Source organism: Trachemys scripta, chromosome 1, assembly GCF_013100865.1.
Source record: "Trachemys scripta elegans isolate TJP31775 chromosome 1, CAS_Tse_1.0, whole genome shotgun sequence".
NCBI lineage: Eukaryota > Metazoa > Chordata > Testudines > Emydidae > Trachemys > Trachemys scripta.
Genome location: NC_048298.1, coordinates 310967468 through 310990153, shown reverse-complemented (window position 1 = coordinate 310990153; position 22686 = coordinate 310967468). Strand labels below are relative to the sequence as shown.

General features: G+C 45.6%; 1 protein-coding gene across 1 annotated transcript in view; it reads right to left on the bottom strand.

Moving 5' to 3' along the window:
• Positions 1-22686, bottom strand: part of GUCY1A2 (guanylate cyclase 1 soluble subunit alpha 2) — a 281924-nt gene that overhangs the window by 125027 nt on the left and 134211 nt on the right. Inside the window, exon 5 of the mRNA XM_034758855.1 lies at positions 17891-18376. Coding sequence (XP_034614746.1) covers positions 17891-18376 — 486 coding nt within the window. The remainder of the gene's footprint in view (positions 1-17890; positions 18377-22686) is intronic.

Genomic DNA, 22686 nt, shown 5'->3' with positions numbered 1-22686 from the left:
GCCTAGGGAGGTTGTGGAATCTCCGTCTCTAGAGAGATTTAAGAGTAGGTTAGATAAATGTCTATCAGGAATGGTCTAGACAGTATTTGGTCCTGCCATGCGGGCAGGGGACTGGACTCGATGACCTCTCGAGGTCCCTTCCAGTCCTATAATCTATGAATCTATGAATCTAAGCGATTCCTCTAAAACAGCACCCAGATTTCAAAGGAAACACCCCATGCCAGTTCCCCTTTTGGAGTGACAGGGGCAAACAAAGCAGCACGCTCCTCCATAAACAGGCTTCCCTGGAAGGACTCCCCATTAGGGACTCCCACTCTGAGGAGCCAGCAGCCCTTTCCAGTCCTGTACTAGGATCTATCTCCAAGAGCACCAGGTACTGGGGCTCATGGCCTGGGGCCATAAGTGCTGACTCTGTGGGTGCTCCAGAGCTGGAGCACCCACAGGAAAGAATAGTGGGTGCTCAGCACCGACCAGCAGTCCCGCTGATCAGCTCCTCCCTCTACCCCCTAGCACTTCCCGCCTGCTGGTGATCAGCTATTTAGTGGCATGCAGGAGGTGCTGGAAGGGAGAAGAAGGAATGAGAAGAGGAAGAGGGGGAGTGAAGGCGGGGTGCGCTCACGGGAAGGGGCGGAGCAGAGGTGGGGCCTTGCGGGGGGGAAGGCTGGAGTGGGGGAGAGGCGGGTTGAGCAGCCCTGGGGAAACCAGAAAGTCGGCCTCTCTGCCTGGGGATCCATCTGCCCCCCAAGTTGGGCTCTGCCCCCCGCACCTCAAGTGACCCTCTGAGTATCAATCCAAAGAGCAGCCCCTAAGGTGCAGGGGAAGCAGTAACAAGCCGGGGGAGTGGGGGGAGGGGGTCTCTGATGTAAGGCTGGGCAAGGGGAGGCCCATGCAATCTAGGGGTGGAACAATGGGGAGGATAATACAGGGGGACTGGAGTATGAACACAGAGTAGGGATGGGGCCAAGACCCAGGAGGAGACCAGGACACAGGAACAGATGGAGTGCAGTTCAGGATACAGTGGGGAACAAACTGGGTCGAAGGACTATAACAGGGGCAGATGTATGGGGAGGCTAGGGAACTAGGGAGCAAGATCATGGGGCAAATGAGGTGGGGACAGAGGGGACAGGTGAGGCAGGATGCTAAAGAAGGAGGCCATGGACTGGTGGGGCAGGACCCCAGAGGCAAATAGAGTGGAGGAGCAGCACACAATAGGGCAGAGCTCTGGAGAGGAGGAAAGATCCCAGGGAGTCAGGTCTGTGGGTGCCAGTAGGAATGAAAAACAGGGGACACCACCACCCCCATGAGCCCGACTCTCCTTCTCTCCCACCAGCCTGACTATCCAGAGCCCCGGCTCCCCCTGCTCCTTATCTAGCCTTCCCTGCTGGTGAGCCCAAGGGCTGAAGGCACCGGATATCCTGTTTCCCTGACCTAGCCTGTCCCCAGTGCCAAGAGTTAATGCCGCTGAGAGTTTGGCAGCCAGCAGGTGAGGGCCAGGCCACAGCATGCTCCCAGCCAGATTTTGGCATGGGAGCAATGGCTCTGTCTCCTGCTGCCATCTGCAGCCCCTATGGTGAGAGGGCACATGAGGTGAGAGATAGATGGGGGAGCAGGACCCTGAGTGGAAAATGGGCTAGGACACCGGGGTGAGATGGGGACAGGAAAGCTAAGGCAGGGGGGTTAAGGCATGGCAGGGAAAATGGTGGGCAAGACCATAAGGGGGCAGAACAAGGCTAGGGGCAGATGAGGCTCGGGGGGGGGGGGGGAACCACTTATCTGGTTGCTGCCTGCCCCAGGGGCCCTTTGTCCCCAGGCTCATCCAGGGAGAAGCCATCAGGGGTCAGGCCTTGCTGGGAGATTCCCCAGGGTGCCTCCGCTGCATGGTCCATGCCAAGGCCTCTGTGCATGGGTTAATGTGTGCAGGATACGCACTGTGAGCACCCTGCTGATGCACATTAACTGTTCATTCGTGCACTTTGAGCTAGTCCTCTTTGTAACAGGGCTAGATCAAAGTGCATTAAGGAACTGTTAACGTGCGTCAGCAGGTTCCACACAGACTATTCGCCCACCTCAGGGCAGGCTAATGCTGGGTAGATCACACCCCAGCTTAGCGTAAATCTGCCACCTTAGGCAGCTGCCTCGCTTGCCTATGCCTAGAGTAGCCTGGGGATGGGGGGAGGGGAGAAGGCAAAAATCCTAGCTAATTTTAAGGCAGACCTTGATATGTTTATGAACTGATTATATGATGTCCCTTCTGATTATATGATGTCCCTTCAAGTCCTATGCCTCTGCAACATAAGAGAAGCAGCCTACTGTACTTAATATTTGCTGAAGATGCAGCAACACACAAATGAGAGATTTAAGTATGAGGAAGAGATTAAAAAAAAGGATGCATCTATGTACCCTTAACAGTGGCCATATGTGTCAGGAAGATTTGCAGCAGGTTATGACTCATCACTTATTAAATATAAAGCCTCAGCATAGTTTGGAGCTCATGATTCCCAGAGAGCCTGTTGTGAGGATATTGGTTAAGACTGCACCTGGGCATAGGAATATAGACAGTCCTGCCCCCTGCTAAGAGTCAGTGGTCTCCCTTGAAGAGGGTCTTGGGGTTTTCTACTTTTCCAGCAACTGAAGTTAACACCTATATGTTCAACTTCACAAGAAAAAAAAATTAAAAACTAAAAGCACAATTTTTCAAAAATGTATGCTTGAAGTTTGGAGTTTTGGAGTTTGTTAGACTTCAACATCTAAATAAGTGACTTAATTTTCAAAACTACCGAGTAACAGTTTCTCATAGTTACTGGGTTTGCTGCACCTTTGATACTTAAGATTTTCAGTGGAAGCAAGAATTGAGTCTGTATGCAGAGCTGACCACCAAGGAATAAACATGAGAAAATGAAGGGAAAGGTTTTTCACTATGTCACTGGAGGAAAAGGATAAGGAGTGAATGGGACACTTTTGCCAGGATTAGTGCCCGAAACACTGGAACAGCTGATTAAGTTGTTTGATGAGTACAGTCTCATTCTGTCTGAAGTGACAGTAGAGAGATACTGTTTTTACCTGAAACCAAGAAGAAAAAGATGGAATAGATACTTATGTTACAGAGCTGAGAACTCTGGCATCTCCGTATAACTTTGGAGATATTAAAGATTTCTGAAAGATAGACAGGCTCATTTGTCAAACAAGTGATGTTAGTTTCCGGGAGAGATTGTTGAGACAAACAAATCTAACACTAGAGAACTGTGTCCAAATAATATTGGCAGCTGAACTGACCTAGGAAAGGATCAAAACAACGATAGCCATCTTTGCAGAACAAGTACAAAGGCTCAAGCAGGACAGAGATAGACTGACCGACCAAGAATTCAGGCATTGTGGTCCAGAACATATACTACGGAAAGCCACACTAGACAAAAAGAAAAATACCCAAACTATGGGCAATGGTGATCATGGAGCAGACAACTTATATCAACTGAGGAGCTTCCCCCTGGGGTCTAGTCTTGGCTCTGCTGCAGAGTTCTTGTGTGTTTTTTCTACAAGTCACCTGGAATAAACCTTCAGAAAGGGGTCGGTCCTGGGGCCAGTTTTGTTCAACAACTTCATTAATGATCTGGATGATGGGATGGATTGCACCCTCAACAAGTTTGCGGATGACACCAAGCTGGGGGAGAGAGGTAGATATGCTAGAGGGTAAGGATAGGGTCCAGAGTGACCTAGAAAAATTGGAGGATTGGGCCAAGAGAAATCTGATGAGGTTCAACAAGGACAAGTGCAGAGTCCTGCACTTAGGAAGGAAGAATCCCATGCACGGCTACAGGCTGGGGACCAACTAGCTAAGCAGCAGTTCTGCAGAAAAGGACCTGGGGATTACAGTGGACGAGAAACTGGATACGAGTCAGCAGTGTGCCCTTGTTGCCAAGAAGACCAATGGCATATTGGGCTGTATTAGTAGGAGCATTGCCAGCAGATCGAGGGAAGTGATTATTCTCCTCTATTCGGCACTGGTGAGGCCACATCTGGAGTGCTGCGTCCAGTTTTGGGCCTCCCCTACAGAAAGGATGTGGGCTAATTGGAGAGAGTCCAGCGGAGGGCAATGAAAATGATCAGGAGGCTGGGGCAAATGACTTAAGAGGAGAGGCTGAGGGAACGGGGCTTATTTAGTCTGCAGAAGAGAAGAGTGAGGGGTGGATTTGATAGCAGCCTTCAACTACCTGAAGGGGGGTTCCAAAGAGGATGGAGCTCGGCTGTTCTCAGTGGTGGCAGATGACAGAACAAGAAGCAATGGTCTCAAGTAGCAGTGGGGGAGGTTTAGATTGGATATTAGGAAACACTATTTCATTGGTAGGGTGGTGAAGCACTGGAATGGGTTACCTAGGGAGGTGGGGAATCTCCATCCTTAGAGGTTTTTAAGGCCCAGCTTGACAAAGCCCTGGCTGGGATGATTTAGTTGAGGTTGGTCCTGCTTTGAGTAGGCGGTTGGACTAAATGATCTACTGAGGTCTCTTCCAATCCTAATCTTCTATGATTCTATGTACAAATACCCAGTATGTGTATGCTAACATCAGTTTGCATCTGTTTACTGACCAGAGTTTGCATGTGCCTAAGTCTGCTTTGCAAAAAAAAATGCATGAACTTGTGCATGTATACTTTGAAGCCCTTCATCACTTTATGTTTTATCTGTTAAGTGAGATAATAAATATTTTATATTTACACCACAGGAAGTTGTCAAGGAAAGCTATTAATTATTGAGAAGCATTTTGAGATCCTTGGATGCAAAGTGTGAAATAATGGTGAACTATCACTACTTTTTGGTTCATTTCCCTTTCTAAGTTCAAGGTCAGAAGCACTCTCTCACATTGAGATTCTGAATTCAACACACTTTAAAAAGTAGAGCTGGGTGAATAACTGGTAACAGGTAATTTATTTGATGAATTTTGCCTCATTTTCTGTTTTACAAACAGATGTCAATTTCCCCAAATTTGCTATTCAAAAGTACTCACCAACTAATCTCTGCAAATTATTCTTGATCTGTTGCTTATACAGAAGGGTATTTGAAAACTGAGCTGTTTTGATTGCATGTAAGTCAAACATGGTATGTTTCTGTTCCCTGGTTAGATGAGCATAACACTTACAATCAGGTTTCATATACAAATACTGGTGACTACAAATTCCCTTTCTGCAAATATTCTGCTAAAATACTATTTTGCTGTTTTGGTGAAAAGCAAAGAGAGGAGGGAGGCAAACACAGTAAGAAGTTTTGTTTAAAAATTTATACAAATATTCAGTAGAATTTTTATTTTGGTTTACTTTTTGAAGCTCTGCTTATAACAATCTGATCTCAGTCACCTCATCAATGTACTACCTTATTGCAGTGAACAGAACAATACTTACTTTTAACTACCATACAATAATTCATGATGGAAAGTGGCACAGTTATACAAAAAGCAGTAAACCATAAAATAACTTGTCAAAGTAACAGGATGATTAACAATTAAATGTTCCTTTTTATTTTTCTCAGAGGACTTAGCCAAGCTTCCTTCAAAACTAATGCCAGCCAGATAATTTAAGTACTGTGATGTGGTCTTCCCATGAACCCACAGATTTCAACAAGGAATGTCTCAAAGCAGTTAACTAGAAGTAATAATCCTCAGAATGTATAACACATACATGTACCATATACAGCACACATAACAGGGTCATTGGCATCACTCTTGATTCTGGCTCAGAAAATAATAGATTCAAGTGTTTCCTCATGATTCGGGCTCACATCCAATGCTCACACTGCAGGGCAGTAATTACATGGGTGATGCACTAATGTAATATGTTAAATTGATGTCACTTCCATCCATCTATGATGAATTGTTGGTGACAGTTAAATATTCCATGCCAGTGTTCAAAAGGAATGGGAGATAACACTCATTGTATTCCTTTCTTGGTACATGCTTAAAGATAAGCATGTGCTTAGGTGCTTTGCTGAATCAGGCCCTGTCGTGGGGCAGCTGCCCCACTCCTGGAGAATGGGTTAAAAACAGCCAGGCTAGGCTGTTTGGGGAAGCAGCCACAGCTGGGGCCATGCCCCAATCAGGCCCAGGTAGCCCTTATAAAAGGGCTGGAGGCCAGGAGCTGAAAGAGTCTCTCTCTTGCTTTGGAGAGGGAAGGACCTGCCTGCCTGGGAGTTTAGGTTACTGGGAGTAGAACAGGGCTGGGGAAAGGCAAGAGGAGCTGGGAAGCTCCATCATGACAACTTCCCAGGCTGAGGCCTTGGTCAAGGCCTAAACAGGTACTGGGGCTGCAGGGATGTAGCCTGGGATTAAGCAGAGGCCTTACTGGAAAACTTCCTTGCCAATGATGAGTGGCCATTACAGACTGCAGTCTGCCCCAGTTAGTGGGGGCTAGATGATGACTGGCAGTAGCCACTGAGGCAAGGTGGGTTTAGAGGGTTGGGTGCTCCCCTGGGAGTGGAGACCCAGAGAGTGGGGCTACTGCTGGGGCAGAACTCTGAGGAAAAGGGTACCGGGGTCCAGGAGGGACACAGGGCCTGAGGCAGGCGAGACATCAGCCGTCAGAGGGTGCTCTGGAGCTGAAAAAGAGCTAATTCCCAGGATGACCAGCGGGAGGTGCCGCACCAGTGAGTCTCACTTCGCTACAGGCCCCTAATGTCCAAGTCTGTGTGACAGCTATTGCAGAGGATACATTGTCAGATTTGCTATTATAGTCATTTAGCTGAAGGGTCCTCAAGCTTTTTCTACTGTTTTTTCTGACAACTTTATAGATGTTCCATGACACCACCTCCTCGCCCATTTGTGATCACATGAACTATTTTCTCTGTGATCATATAACATCTCCATAGCAACTACACCAATTACTTAACATTAGGAAAGTAATGAATAATTTTAGATTCTTTTTCATGTGATTTAGCAGCTGGAAACCAAAAGGGACAGCCGTCACCATACAGACCACCACCAAGTGCTCTTCAGGCCATCAGACTCCACAGAATCCGTTTGAAAACTGCTGATCTTTCAGATAGAAAATAAGCTCATCATAAAATTTTGCAACCACTTTCATTTCTCTGATCAGTACTGCATTATAGGTACCCATCCATTATTCTATTTAAAAAATTGCCATACACCACATATGAAATGTGTTTTATAGAATTAATTATATTCCATATGTAAGATATTTTCCTCTATGGATTTCATAAGTTGCTTTCACAGATAAATGTTATCAGAGCACCTGATCCCTTACTGAACTGAAATACCAAATATATCCCTGGAAGAAATGGGTGTAACTCAGCTTACTTAAGTGGAGTTACTCCTGCACCTGTGACTCACTGGTAAGTGTTACACATCCCTGTCTGTGCTCGATCCAAGAGGTCTCTTACAGAGGTAGGCTTAAGATCCCTGCTCTTTAGCTCAAGCTGTAGCAACTTATGCTTTCAGGTCCCGAGGGGCTTGGTTCAATCCCTGGTATGTCAACCAAGATGGCCACTGGTTACATAAGTAAGACTTCCCATGATTTAAAATGGTGTGGGCCTCAGACACTCAGGATGAGCCTCCTCTGTAAAGAACAAGTGTGTAACCTACTGCTCAGTCTGCATCATCCTCTGTGCCCATCCACAGAGGACACAAGTCTGCTCCCATTAATATTCTTTTCTTCATAGTTTTATTACCAAAACAGTTTTAGTCAAAGGCAAACTGTCTAGTATAAAGAGGGCTATAGAGACAATTTCTAAAGGTCCCAGGCTCCTTCTGGATGTCCCTCAGGAATGTGCACTTGGAAGCATCTGAATACTCTCTCTATCCTTGGGGAAGGTTGAGATGGACCCTAGTCTAACTCCAGCATGCCAGTGGAGAACTCCAACAGTTTTACCTAAGACCAGATGTGCCGTCAGCCTTGACGTCCTTCATGCATAAGTATGAATAGCCCCTACCTTTTACCATATTTCAGCTTCCTCACCCTCATATTTTTGGGGTGTCCTCATCCTAATGGCTACTATGTTTGTTAGTTTAAGACCAGGGAGCTGGTGTTTCCATAGTTCTGTTCAGGCTGTGGGAGCAGAGAGAAACTGAACTTGCCCTTTGCATAGCACTATAATTTCACTGGCATGCTCTTCACTAAGCTGCTAATGGAAACCATTTTCACTGCAGGCTGTTATTTCTGTGATTAATGTATTTATTGTTCCAAAAGTAGAGAGATAAAAAGCTCAAGGGTAAAGTTACATATTTTCAATTTTTTTTTTCATTTCAAGTAAGTCGGGGCTTGATCATGCCACACAGACAAACCCTATGGCAAAGAGTGACACCTGAGGCGACTGCCTGGAAGGCAGATCTAGAAGACATTGTGCTTGGGGGAAGGGAGGAGATGGAATGACTCCTGGGTGCACTCAGGACATATGTTCAACACTACGTTTGTTTATGAGGCGCAGCTCTAGGTGGACCGAGCTACGGCACTGTCTCCTATTCCCACTGTGCCTTTCAGGGAGATAAGAGGGAGCAGCCACTGAACACGCCACCGTTTTATATGTAAATACCATAATAGTTCCGTGAAGTTCCTCCCAATTTATACCACTGCAGCTGGGATCAGAATCAGGCCCAGAGCCTCCTTCTGGAGCACATGATTTCAGCAGTGCTGCATAGTGGATGCCTTATTGGAATCTTATTAAATAGATCTTATCCACATCCTTCAGATAGCGACTACAGGTCTGACTAGTCAACTGTTGCTTGACAGGCATTACTCACGTGAGTAGCCCCATTGAAGTTAATGGGCCTCATGGTTCCTTGAATCTTGACAGCCCACCCTGTCACATTATGTAGGGGCAGGGCTACATTGTGTTTACATCTCCCCTTTTTGAAACCTTCCATGTTACTGCTGCCTAACCTCCCTAGCAGTCCATGGTGGGTAAGTGTTCACTAAGGCTATGTTTACACTAACACTTTTGTTGCTAGCAACAGAGAGTCCTGTGGCACCTTTAAGACTAACAGATGTATTGCATGCATCCGACGAAGTGGGCATTCACCCACGAAAGCTTATGCTCCAATACATCTGTTAGTCTTAAAGGTGCCACAGGACTCTCTATTGCTTTTTGCAGATCCAGACGAACACGGCTACCCCTCTGATACTTTTGTTGCTATAACTTACATTGCTCCAGGGTGTGAAAAAAACCACCCCTCTGACTGACAAGTCCCACCGACAGAAGCGCTGGTGTGGACAGCACTATGTTGGTGGGAGACTCTCTCCCGCGGACATAGCTACCGCCACTTGTTGGAGGGGGTTTAATTATGTCGATGGGAGAGCTCTCTCCTGTCGGCATAGGGTGGCTACATGGGTGATTTTACAGCAGCACAGCTGCATTGGTACAGCTGTGCTGCTGTAAGCTCCCTAGTGTAGACATGGCCTTACATTAGTAAGGATTACACTACTGGACCCTAAATCTTTAACTTCAGAAGCAGTTAGTGATTTACTGATATAATTTTATTAAGCTACTTCACGGGCACAAAAGAAAATAAGATGCTCGCTAACTATTATCAGTGATGTTTACAAGTCTTTTGATAGCAAAAAAAGGGGAATGTAAACCAATGTGTGCTTGTTAATCAGGGTGTTTTATCAGTGTCTTTCAAGGATCACGTAATGGGAATATCACCAAATATCACTGAGGTTTCACCTTCCAGTTTGTTTACAAGAAGGACTAGGTATTATAAAAAGTTAGTTTCATCAGGTTTTCATTTTTACACTTCAGATCTTGGGAAAAATTATACATAAAAACCAGCACAGACATTATAAAAAATAACCAAATTCCAAGACACTTATCTGATGGATCCCAGGTCACACTTTGTCAAGATTGGTTACAGTTTGGTTAGTCAAACCGTATCAATTCTCTGACAGTAAAATGTAACACACTGAAACATCGGAGAAATTTTCTTGTTCATAAATTTATTAAGCAACATCTAGAGGTCAATGTATAGGGAATTTAAAATGTTTTTATTAGCAGCAAAATGATTATATCCAATGAACCTCCTAATGGAAAGGCGGAGAAAGGTCAAGAAATCAGGAATAGGGAAGGACTGAAGAGCGCTAGATCTAAAGCATGATTCACAAAGGTAAACACATGGGGATTTAGATGCCTAAGGGCTAGTCTACACTACACTAGAAGTGCTACAGTGGCACAGCTGCACCAATGCAACTGAGCCACTGTAGCGTGTCTGGTGAAGACACTCTATGGCGATGGGAGAGAGCCCCATCGGCAAAATAAAACCACTTCCATGAGAGGCAGTACCTATGTCAATAGGAGAAGCTCTCCTGCCAACAGAATGCTGTCTGCACCGGCAATGAGGTCGGTGTAACTTACATCACTCAGAGGGGTGGCTTATTCATACCCCTGAGCTACGTAAGTAATACCAACATAAATGGTAGTGTGTACAAGCCCTAAGGCTGGTTTTAGGTGATGTGACAGTCCCAGTTTTAGGCTCTACAGCAAGTCACAGAACTCCCACCCAACGCTGCAGGTGCCTATGCTGACTCGGTGCCTAAGTTTCTGCCACCGGGCATGTATCCTGCTGTCTTTCTCTAAGGTTATGTCTACACTACGAGAGTAGTAAGATTTTACTTAAAGCGAATTTGTGGAACCAATATTACAAAGTCGAACGTGTGTATCCACACTAAGGACAGTGATTCGACTTTGTGAGTCCACACTAACAGGGCAAGCGTCGACATTAGAAGCGGTGCACTGTGGGCAGCTATCCCACAGTTCCCGCAGTCCCCGCTGCCCATTGGAATTCTGGGTCGAGCCCCCAATGCCTGCTGGGGCAAAAAATGTGTCGAGGGTGGTTTTGGGTAACTGTCATCATTCAACCGTCACTCCCGCCTTCCCTCCCTGAAAGCGCCAGCGGGCAATCAGTTCGCGCACTTTTCTGGTGATTGACAGTGCGGACGCCACAGCACCATGAGCATGGAGCCTGCTGCGATCATCGCTGCAGTTATGGCCGTTGTCAACACCTCGCACCTTATCATCCACCTTTTTCAGAGGCAGATGCTGAGAAATTCGGCGAGGAGGCTACGGCAACGCAGTGAGGACATTAAGTCTGAGAGGGGCACAGACTTCTCACAAAGCACGGGACCCCGCGTCGTGGACATCATGGTGGCAATGGGTCATGTTGATGCTGTGGAACGGCGATTCTGGGCCTGGGAAACAAGCACTGACTGGTGGGACCGCATAGTGCTGCAGGTCTGGGATGAATCACAGTGGCTGCAAAACTTTCGGATGCGTAAGGGAACTTTCCTGGAACTTTGTGAGTTACTGTCCCCTGCCCTGAAGCGCAAGGACACCCAGATGCGAGCAGCCCTGACTGTCCAGAAGCGAGTGGCTATAAACCTCTGGAAGCTTGCAACGCCAGACAGCTATCGGTCAGTCACGAATCACTTTGGAGTGGGCAAATCTACCATGGGGGTTGCTGTGATGCAAGTAGCCAACGCAATCGTTGAGCTACTGCTCTCAAAGGTAGTGATCCTGGGAAACGTGCAGGTGATCATAGATGGCTTCGCTGCGATGGGATTCCCAAACTGCGGTGGGGCTATAGATGGAACTCACATCCCTATCCTGGGACTGGCCCACCAGGCCACCCAGTACATTAACCAAAAGGGCTACTTTTCAATGGTGCTGCAAACACTGGTGGACCATAGGGGACGTTTTACCAACCTCAACGTCGGATGGCCGGGCAAGGTTCATGATGCTCGCATTTTCAGGAACTCTGGTCTGTTTAGATGGCTGCAGGAAGGTATTTACTTCCCGGACCACAAAATAACTGTTGGGGATGTGTATATGCCTATAGTCATCCTCGAGGACCCAGCCTACCCGCTAATGCCCTAGCTCTTGAAGCCCTATACAGGCGCCCTGGACAGTGAAAAAGAACTCTTCAACTACCGGCTGAGCAAGTGCAGAATGGTGGTGGAGTGTGCTTTTGGACGTCTGAAGGGGAGATGGAGAAACTTACTGACTCACTCTGATCTCAGCGAAACCAATATCTCCATTGTTATTGCAGCTGGCTGTGTGCTCTACAATCTCTGTGACAGCAAGGGGGAGACAGTTATGGCGGGGTGGGAGATTGAGCAAATCACCTGGCTGCTGATTACGCCCAGCCAGACAGCCGGGCGATTAGAAGAGCCCAGTGGGATGCGCTGTGCATCCGGGAAGCTTTGAAAGCTAGGTTCCAGAGTGAGCAGGGTAACCTGTGACTATTAAGTTTGTTTATTCAGAAGCTGAACCTGCCCCCATTTCTTTACCCAGTTAATGTTGACTATCCTCTGCAGTTACCAACCCCTTTCCACCTCTTCCAACACACCTTTAAAAATAAAATAAATGAAACTTTGTTCATTAACACCGTTTTCTTTATTAAGGATTTTGTGGTAAAGTTTTGAAACTGGGACGCAGACTGTGGTGGGGAGCAGGTGTAGTGATGGAAAGGACGCTTCTAAACTTGAGGAATGACAGGCTCCTGCTCCTAGAGCGGTCCACAGTGGTGGACTGGTTGTTTCAACGGAGCCTGCCACCCCTCCTTTTTGGGATTGGGGGGGGGGGGGGGCGCTATGTGAGTTTGTGGCGGGGGAGGGCGGTTACAGATCCCCTGCTGTGTGGCTCTGTCATCCAGGCTAAGGACCGCTGCATAAGATCTGTAACTGCCCTCCCCCGCCACAAACTCACATAGCCCCCCCACACAGAACATGAAAACCACCTCCCAGACTGACCAGGGTGCCTAGTGACTGCAATGTGTGTGTGAGACCTTCTGCTGAACCTGCCCCCGTGTCTGTACCCTGGTAAAGGTGACTCTCCTCTCCAATTACCAACCCCCTTCCCCCCACCCCCTTCAAACACACTCTCCTCTAAAAAGAACATGACGGAAACAGTAATTAACAGAAACGTATTTTTTATTAACAACTACACAGTTAGGGGATGAAACTGGGAGGGGGGCTTGAGTGAGGTGCTTTTGGAGTGAAGGAAAGGACTTATCAAATCTTTGGGAATGAGAGCCTTTTGTTACTTGAGCAGTCTGCAGGGGTGGAGTGACTGTTTTCACGGCCCCTGACGCCCCTCCTTCTTGGGACTTTGGGTGAGGGGAGGATAGGACTTTGTGGCGGGGGAGGGCGGTTAAAGATAGAATGCAGCGGGGCTCTGTCCTCCTGCCTCCGGTCCTGCAGAACATCTACAAGGCGCCGGAGCGTGTCCGTTTGCTCCCTCATTAGTCCAAGCAGCATTTGAGTTGCCTGCTGGTCTTCCTGCCGCCACCTGTCCTCCCATTCGCTGTGTGATCGCTGGTATTGTGACATCTTCTCCCTGCACTGGGTCTGCTGTGCCGCCTCGGCTCGGGAGCAGCCCATAAGTTCTGAGAACATCTTGTCCTGTGTCCTTCTCTTTCGTCGCCTGATCTGCGCCAGCCTCTGGGAGGGGGATGCTGGGGTAGCTCGGGAGACACTCGCAGCTGTGGGATGGGGAAAAGGGAGTGAATTCCTCACAAAGATACAGTTTTGCGAACAATGAATATAGTCTCTATGAACAAGACCATGCACAGCACCTATCACATGCGCACTCAGTACAAGGTCGAATTTTCAGCCTTCCCATTGAGTGCCTGGGGTCTTGCTGTACAGATCACACAAGCGGGGCCAGACAACGGAATTCGGCTAGCAGGCGGACATGGTAAGCAGTAGACTTCTGCTGCTTAAAGATTAATTTATAGCAGTGCCCTCCTTTCGCGTTCCAAGCAATGCTCCTAGCGATGGCCAGTTCCTGCTGCTGGCAATCCGGCCAGCATGAACTCTGCCCCTGTCCCACCCCCCTCGCGGCTGTCCCCGGGAAAGATCCCTGCATGCTGCCCCTGTCACGCCTCCACTGCATGGCTGTAAACGGCCGGTTACAGTTATGTAAAGGACCAGGCAATCAGTCCCAATACTAACATTCCCCTAATTCAAAGCAGGTCACCATGAGTGATATCACTCTGATGAGGATTTCGGAGACAGAGAAAGAGTGCATGCTGCGTGAATGCCAGCAAGCACCAGGGCCGTATGCCGCCATGCTTTGCGAGGCAATGATCCCGGAGTACTTGCAGCTAGCCTGGCGCGGAAAAGTTTCCTACCATGGAGGATGCAATAAGGCCGCTCTCCCCAGGAACCTGATGCAAAGGCTTTCACAATACCTCCAGGAGACCTTCATGGAGATGTCCCAGGAGGATTTCTGCTCTATCCCTGGACATATTGACAGAATTTTCCAGTAGCTGCACTGGCAAGGACTAGAAACTAAAGCGCCTAGGGCAAACTAATCATGAAAAACCCATTGTTAAGATACCATTCCTATTCTGTTCAAAATAAATGTTTAAAACACTTACCTACTGATGTTTCCCCTGATTCACGGCCTGGGTTACTGCCTTGGGAGGGTTGGTAGGGGATCTCCGTGAGGGTGATGAAGAGATCCTGGCTGTCGGGGAAATCAGCGTTGAAAGCGTTGTCGACTGCCTCGTCCTCCTCATCTGCTTCCTCATCTTCCCCATCCGCGAACATCTCCGAGGAAGCAGCCGTTGACAATACCCCATCGTCAGAGTCCACAGACAGTGGTGGAGTAGTGGTGGCGAACGCACCTAGAATGGAACGCAGTGCCTCGTAGAAACGGCATGTCTGGGGCTGGGATCCGGAGTGTCCGTTTGACTCTTTGGTCTTCTGGTACCCTTGTCTCTGCTCCTTAATTTTCACACGGCATTGTGTTGCATCCCGGCTGTATCCTCTCTCCGTCATGGCTTTGGAGATCTTCTCATAGATCTTCGCATTCCGTTTTTTCGATCACAGCTCCAAAAGCACAGACTCATCACCCCACACAGCGATCAGATCCAAGACTTCCCGATCAGTCCATGCTGGGGCCCTCTTTCTATTCTGAGATTGCATGGTCACCTCTGCTGGAGAGCTCTGCATCGTTGCCAGTGCTGCTGAGCTCGCCACGATGTCCAAACAGGAAATGAGATTCAAACTGGCCAGACATGAAAAGGAATTCAAATTTTCCCGGGGCTTTTCCTGTGTGGCTGCTCAGAGCATTCGAGCTTGGACTGCTGTCCAGAGCATCAGAGTGGTGCACTGTGGGATAGCTCCCGGAGCTATTAGTGTCGAATTACATCCACACCTACCCTAAATCGATTTAAAGAGACCTCTATGTCAAAATAAATAGCTTCGTTGTGTGGACGGGTGCAGGGTTAATTCGAGTTAACGCTGCTAAATTCGACATAACCTCCTAGTGTAGACCAGGCTTCAGTGTCTGGATGTCTATTTCCCATCTAAGCCTCAGAGCAATTCACAAATTGAGGGGGATGTAGATACCTGGACTCACATTCGGGGCCCGATCTGGTAAGTGTACTCAGACTGCTGACTGAATTTCTAGCCAGAAGAGGTGGTGGTCACCTTAAGATTTTTAGCCCAGTGGTTCGAGCCCTTGTAATCTGAGAAAGATAGGTTCAATTGCCCACTCTGCTAAAGGGGGAGAAGGGATTTGAACATGGGTCTCCCATATGGGTGCCCTAACCATGGGGTTAGAGAGTCATTCCCACTTTCCTTCTCTCTTTGGTTCAATCACTCTCATTCTTTATCCAGAGTGGAACAGCTTCAACAAGAGAAATTTGAGGGATGCCCATGTTAGAGAACCCCATAGCTCAGTGGTTATAGCACTTAGCCCTGTGGGAGACCCCGGTTCAACTCTATTTCCCCCTATTAGTAAAGGTGGGGAACTGAATCTGGGTCTCACACATCCTGGAGGAGTGCACTAACTACTGCGCTAAAAGTTACAAGGTAGGCACCACTTCCTCCTATGCGTGTTTTGTGTTGGGTTAGGTGCCTGCCTAAATTATTCTTACCTAAGGCACCTAAGTGCCTGACTCCAGGAGAGCAGTTCCTGGTTCTGAATCACTTGCAAAGACAGGAGCCTCCCTGCAGTGTGAGCTTGGACACCTATCTCCGTGAGGGGGTGGGGTTTAGGACATATCCCTCTAGTCAGCATCTCCTATTGGCTAGTTTAGGTGGCTCCCTGCCTAGCATGCTTGCTGTTGTTAACTGTATTCTAAAGTGCCTATCTTTCTCCATTCACTGTATAGAAGCAACTAACTCAGGCTTTCTGGGTCACAGGATTGTTCCTGTGATTTTTCTAGACACCCATAACGTAGGTGTTGGGACTGCCCCAACATCTAAATCCCTTGTGAATCGAGCCTAAAAGACTACATTGGGCCCAGACCCCACAATGTTACACAAGCAGTCTTTCATAAATACATGTATGTGCAAATTAGAAGTAGATCTGTGGGCTTTTATTGCTTGTTGTCACAAAGAGACACCCAGGCCTGTTACTTGCTGCCTCTGCTATCCCTCTGAAATGCTGTTTTGTTTTTTAATATTTCTTAGAGTCTGTATTTTAAATGTATGGATGAAATCTTTGTGTGGATCGGTTTACTGTTACCCATCATATTTCAGTTTCACTTTCCATGTTGTGCTACTCTCCTTGACCCATCAGATTTTTTTTCCCTTTGTTACACCTTGTATTATACTGTAGTTTCTTAACAAGTAGAATGAGATGAGGAATCAGTGTTCAGATCTAGAGCCACAGATTAGCGTTAAGGTTCAGATTCAGTGAAATCTCATGAGCTGTTCTCAACTAGATTTGGTCCTATTGATGCAAATCAACTGAGATTGACGAATCCTAGCAGATTTATGAACCCTTGACTGGAGACAATCTCACAACGTCAGCTGTTCATGAGATTTCCACCAACTTGTCACATCTGAACCCGAAACAGAAAATGCAACCCTTTAATTTTGAACATGACCTGGAACATAAAACACACAGGTGGAGTTTGGGACCTCAGAATTACAATAGGAACCATTCAAATCTGAAAGGACTTAGAAGCAAGTGCAAATGGGATAGAATGCATTAACAAAGTGTTCTTTTGCTTAAAAAAAAAATTAAAGAGATTCTAACAGATTACTAACAAGGATATTTTCCTGAATCTCAACTGGTTTAGATTGGTGTATTCCCATTGGCTGCAATGGAGTTACACTGATTTACACCAGCTGAAGATAAAGATCTGGCCCCTTCTTTATTAAATCACAAAACACAGCATAACCTATGAATAAACCATCCTTTAAGCAGAACTCTCCTACAATATTTTCTCTTAAAAGGTCTGCATGTACATCTCCAAATAAGAGTTATTTCTCCTTGTTTAAACTAACAGAGCCTGAAAACTAGGGTTAGTAAACAAATTACATTGAACCTTTTTCCTGCAAAAAAACAAGGTTTACCAATAAAGATTTGTTGTGAAAACTGTCAGCTTTCTGTGGATAATATTGATTTATTTGTTGAAAAACTGATTGTCCAAAAAATACAAATATTTCAGTTTTTAGCCCAAAACCAAAGTATTCTGACATTAAAAGGCCACTGAAGTACCTCATGGAAGCTGTCATTCCAGTGCCTCATTCTCTTCTATGAAGTAAGGTCTCCAGTCTGACTTCTTCAGTTGTAATACACGATGGCTATGCATCTATCATTGTGCATCACCTCCTCTCAGAAAAAAGGTGAGACTATTGTGCATGATGGAAGACATAGTCTGACTAGGGAGCCCAGCCCACAGAGGAAAATGAAAGGATGAGGCACCTAAACTGCAGCTCCCATAAGGTACTGCAGTGGCATTTCAGAATCAAAAATATATTTGTTTTCAACCAAGCTATTTTTTATTTCAAATTTTTCCACCAAAAACTCAAAATTCTCCACAAACAAAAACCATAACATTTTCCAACCAGCTTTATTAAAATTGTTTTTGCAACTTAGGAAGTAAGCGAAGAGGGCAAGCTAGGATATGCTTTCCCTAATGTATGAACTGAAGTACCTTACCTTATAGATATCCAGGAATCCACACTGATGGTCAAATCGAGTGTACAGCTCATTCAGCATGCTGATCACCTGCATGGGGGTGCACTGGGCACACACAGCTGTGAAGCCAACGATGTCTGAGAAGAGCATGGTAACATCATCAAACTTCCTGGCCTGAACTTGCTGCCCCTGCCACAACCGTTGAGCCACCTCTTCTGGGAAAATAGAAATAAGAAGATCCACTGTCTTCTTTTTCTCCTCTTCCAGAGCTTGGTGTGTTCGCTCTAACGTTGCCTTCAGTTTATCCATTCGTTTCTTCAAGCCATCTTGGGCCTTTGCCTGCTCCCCAACCAATATGACGTCACGGGTAGCATCGTGGATAGGTATGTCAGAAAGATGTAGGCCTCGGCCCATCAGTTCATCCAGCTTGTCCACGCAAGGGGAACCCAAAAACAAAATAGAATTTGACTCGGGCACATGGATCATTTGGCCTTTGACTTCCATCACCTGCAAAATGTAAATGGAGTTTAAAAAACAAAGTTATTAATTAATAAGTGTACATGGACCCTCACTCCACTCTCAACTCAGCACACATGCAATAGGCCAATTGGTGGGGTCTTCTTATATCCTTAACGTAAACAATAAACATAAACCTTACCCTAAGCACCCCTCTTAAGTTGGCTGTTCCTAGGGTTTCTATCTGCACAACTTCCTATCTCTCCTTTTGCCTTGGAGAGACTCGGGTCTTTTATACTCTCAAATTGGATCTAAAGAGACTCATCCAGAGGTGCTGGAACAATTTGTATAGTGGGGGTGCTGAGAGCTAATGAATCAAACTGTAAGCCTGCATATAATGGAAACTACATCAAGCCAGAGGGTGCAGCAGCATCCCTCACACCCATAGTTCCAGCACCTATGGACTCACCTGGTCTGGTTGCCAGGGTGAGTCAGAAAAATAGCCTTGTATCTCTTTGCATGGCTCTACAGCATTACTTTCTGTCACAATGATACCCAAAAATGAGATCCTGAACCCACCTGCACCACATTTAAATGTGAAAAACCATCACAGTAAAATATGCTTCTTAGGATGAGCATAACTAATTGCAGGGATAACTTAGCTGACACGAGCAGGCCCAAGTTAAGACAAGACAACCCCAAACAAGTACTTGCTGAAACAACTAACTGTTGTGTATGTTTAGAATAAATAAAGGAGGCAGGAACTAGCTAAGCTATTGTGTGTATGTTTATAGTAAAAAAGTAGGCAGAAACATCTTGAACTGATTAGCTTGCCTTATGCAATATGGTCCTTACATACAAGTAGTATAGATCAGTGGCTCTGAAGCTTTCCAAACTATTATATCCCTTTCAGGAGTCTGAGTTGTCTTGCATACCCCCAAGTTTCATCTCACTTAAGAATTACTTGCTTACACAATCAGACATAAAAATACAAGTGTCACAGCACACTATTACTGGAAATTTGCTTACTTTAGTTTTAATCGTATAATTATAAAAAATCAATTGGAATATAAATATTGTATTTGCATTTCAGTGTTTAGTATATAGAGCAATATAAACAAGTCATTGTCTATATGAAATTTTAGTTTGACTTCTCCAATGCTTTTTATGTAACCTGTTGTAAAACTAGGCAAATATCTAGAAGAATTGGTGTACCCCCAGAAGACCTCTGCGTACCCCCAGTGGTACGCATACCCCTGGTTGAAAACCACTGGTATAGATGTTAGCAGCTAGGAAATATGTATATAAAGTCAAGTGTGTAGAGTGTGACATGAATTGGAATTGTGGTATCCTCATATCTAAACCCAAGAGCTGTTACATGCCTAATAAAGTAACTGGAGTGACGAGCTGGAGTCGAACTGAGTTTTTTGGATCCCAGAGAACTGGATGAAGGGTTCTTCCAGAACTGAATAAAGCATTCTGGAAAAGTGGAAAAGTTCTCTGAGGGAATCCCAATGCTAATGTTACTAGGTCTGCTACTAGAATGTGGTTGGCCTGAAAAGCAAATTCCACAGTAGCTATCTCTCTATTAACTAACAATAATTCACAACAAGCATGAAAAGAGATTAAAGGGGAAGAGGGAAGTCATTTGAATGAGACTGAGACAGTGAAATAGCTTAGGTTCTATTAAAAAAAAAACCCAATTACTGACTGAGTCAGAGGAGGCTGAATTAGAGAGGAAGCAAATAAGGGGACATGACAGAAGCATACAAAATAATGAATGTCACAGAGAAGGTAAATTAGGTGCTCCTATTGACCCTTTCATTTTGCTGGCTCTCTCTCTATTCTTGCATTATAAGAAAGGACACATTCTGTTACAGTTCATTTATTACCTGCCAATATAGGATTCACGAGATACTTGAATTGTATTTACAAAATGGAAAAAATAATCAGAAAGGTCAGATGGGATAGAAAAGTCTTGTGAAGGATCAGAATGTTCCCAGGCCTCAAACATGATCTGCAGAAACATTCATCTCAGTTACTGGCTCAAATCTAGCTCAGGCTGTTAGTTGTCAAATGTCACTTCCCTAAGGGAGATCTTCAGTGGCCTATGCGAATGAAGCCTTAGGGCTTGTGTACACAGCCCTACAGTGCAGACTACAGCAGTGTGAACTGCATGCGCACCAAAGAGTTACTCTAACTACATGCTGCTAGACCCTGCTAGTGCAAATGAAAGTGGACCACATTAACAGGAACTAAGTACATTTTCATTCAGACTAGCAGGGTCTACACAGGGCAGTTACAGTGCAACACTTTAGGGCACACTACAACTTACACTGCCATATTCTGCATATTCTGGCAGTATAAGTTCAAATGTCAATGCCTGAGAGGGCATCAAAGCTGAACTATATTTAAATGCTTAAGTGCAGTCTTTCAGTTTCAGCACTGAGGCATGTCAGCAGGGCATCATGCGGAAGCTCGCAGTGCCACTGAATATGTTGTACTCTTCAGTGGATAGAGCACTTAAGTTTTCCATACATCTAGCACTGTTCACCAGCACTCCAACTGAATAATATGTTTCCTAATGAAAAAGTTTATGGGCTACACTCTGATCTCCATTGACTTACTCAGGATTACATTGGTTCGACTGAGATAAGAAATGGTCCTGTTGTTTCTTCAGGAAGACAGTCAAAAGACAGCTCGGGAGACATGTATGTTTTAAGTGAACAGAAAATCAGTAAAGTAGAACTCTCAGTGACTATTCTATATTACTTTCAGTCATAAGTAAAACAAGCATGGGTCATTCTAATAATCATGATTCAAGTTCATATTCCAGTAGTGCCCTAAGATCACAATCAGCACTGAAGCCCTATCATGTTAGGTAATGAACATACACATAGGAGGACACATTCCCTGCCCAAGGAGTTTACATTCTAAATAGGAAAGACAGAACGATGGACAAACAGCATCCGGAGCACAAAGTTCAAGCTGATGTCTAGGGATCATGTTGTCTGAATTAGATACTTTTCTTTCCTCAAAAACATCTTTTCCTGCTACCCCTCCTTTCACCTGGCCAGCTGCCCAAGCAAAAAGGTTTCATCATAGCTGCTGCTGCAACACTTTACCCTTCTTCCACCCGCCCTAACCTCCAAAATAAAACCAAAAGCCCAAACCGTCCAATCTAATGTTATCTGTAATATTGTCTTACTGTAAGTGCCTAAAGGCCAGAAAGCATCTGCTCAGTATCCGCTCAGTGGCTTGGGGAGATGTTGGGAGATTCCTTTTTCCAATGGGGGTTCCCTGAAGTGCAGCCATTGGCCAGCATTGCCTCTCCTGCCCCTCAGTCTGCGGCTGATGGCTCCATGCCCTTTCCCAAGCCTGTGTTATTGATTGCCATATAGTACAACCCAGATAACAGCAATACACATCTTACTGCCAACCTCAGACCGAGAATTCAGCAAGTGAAAGATCTTGGGCAATTGAACTGCCACATGCCTAATTTATTTCCCCGGGTGCCTATTGTTAGTGTTTGTATTTCTATGCCTTTACTCCCTAACTTCATTCTGGGAGATTCATTTGAATGCTGCTTGTGTGAGAAAGCTACTAAACTATATAACCCAGCATACGGAATTCTCCAAGATTAAGTGCTCTCTCTCATTTTAAAAACATAATGATCCTTATTTAATACGCAAGATAAATAGGTGACTGTTTCATATGCACAGCTTAGCAGTTTAAAAGGGCACATCAGGAAATGTTTTAGCTCTGTAGTGCAAATTGCCAAACGTTAAATTCTCATGTATGGCATTTTGAATTTTTTCTCCCTTTTCAGGGATTAATAGGCAGCAGGTTTAAAAACAAAAGGAAATATTTCTTCACACAACACAGTCAATCTGTGGAACTCTTTGCCAGAGGATGTTAAGGCCAAGACTATAACAGGTTCAAAAAAGAACTACATAAATTCATGGAGGATAGGTCCATCAATGGCTATTAGCCAGGATGGGAAGGAATGGTGTCCCTAACCTCTGTTTGCCTGAAGCTGGGAATGGGTGACAGGGGATGGATCATTTGATGATTACCTGTTCTGTTCATTCCCTCTGAAGCACCTGGCATTGGCCACAGTCAGAAGACAGGATAATGGGCTAGATGGACCTTTGGTCTGACCCAGTATGGCCGTTCTTATGATTGTTTTCTTCTTTGTGCTAATTATTAATTGCCTATAAAATAAACTGCCCTGTGCTACCACCACTAAAGGCATGTCTACACTGCAAAAAAAGGTGTGATCTTAACTCAGCTTATCTAACCTGCATTAGCTAACTTGGGTTTATGTAATAGGCTTCCCTATAGACTTGAACTTGAGCTGC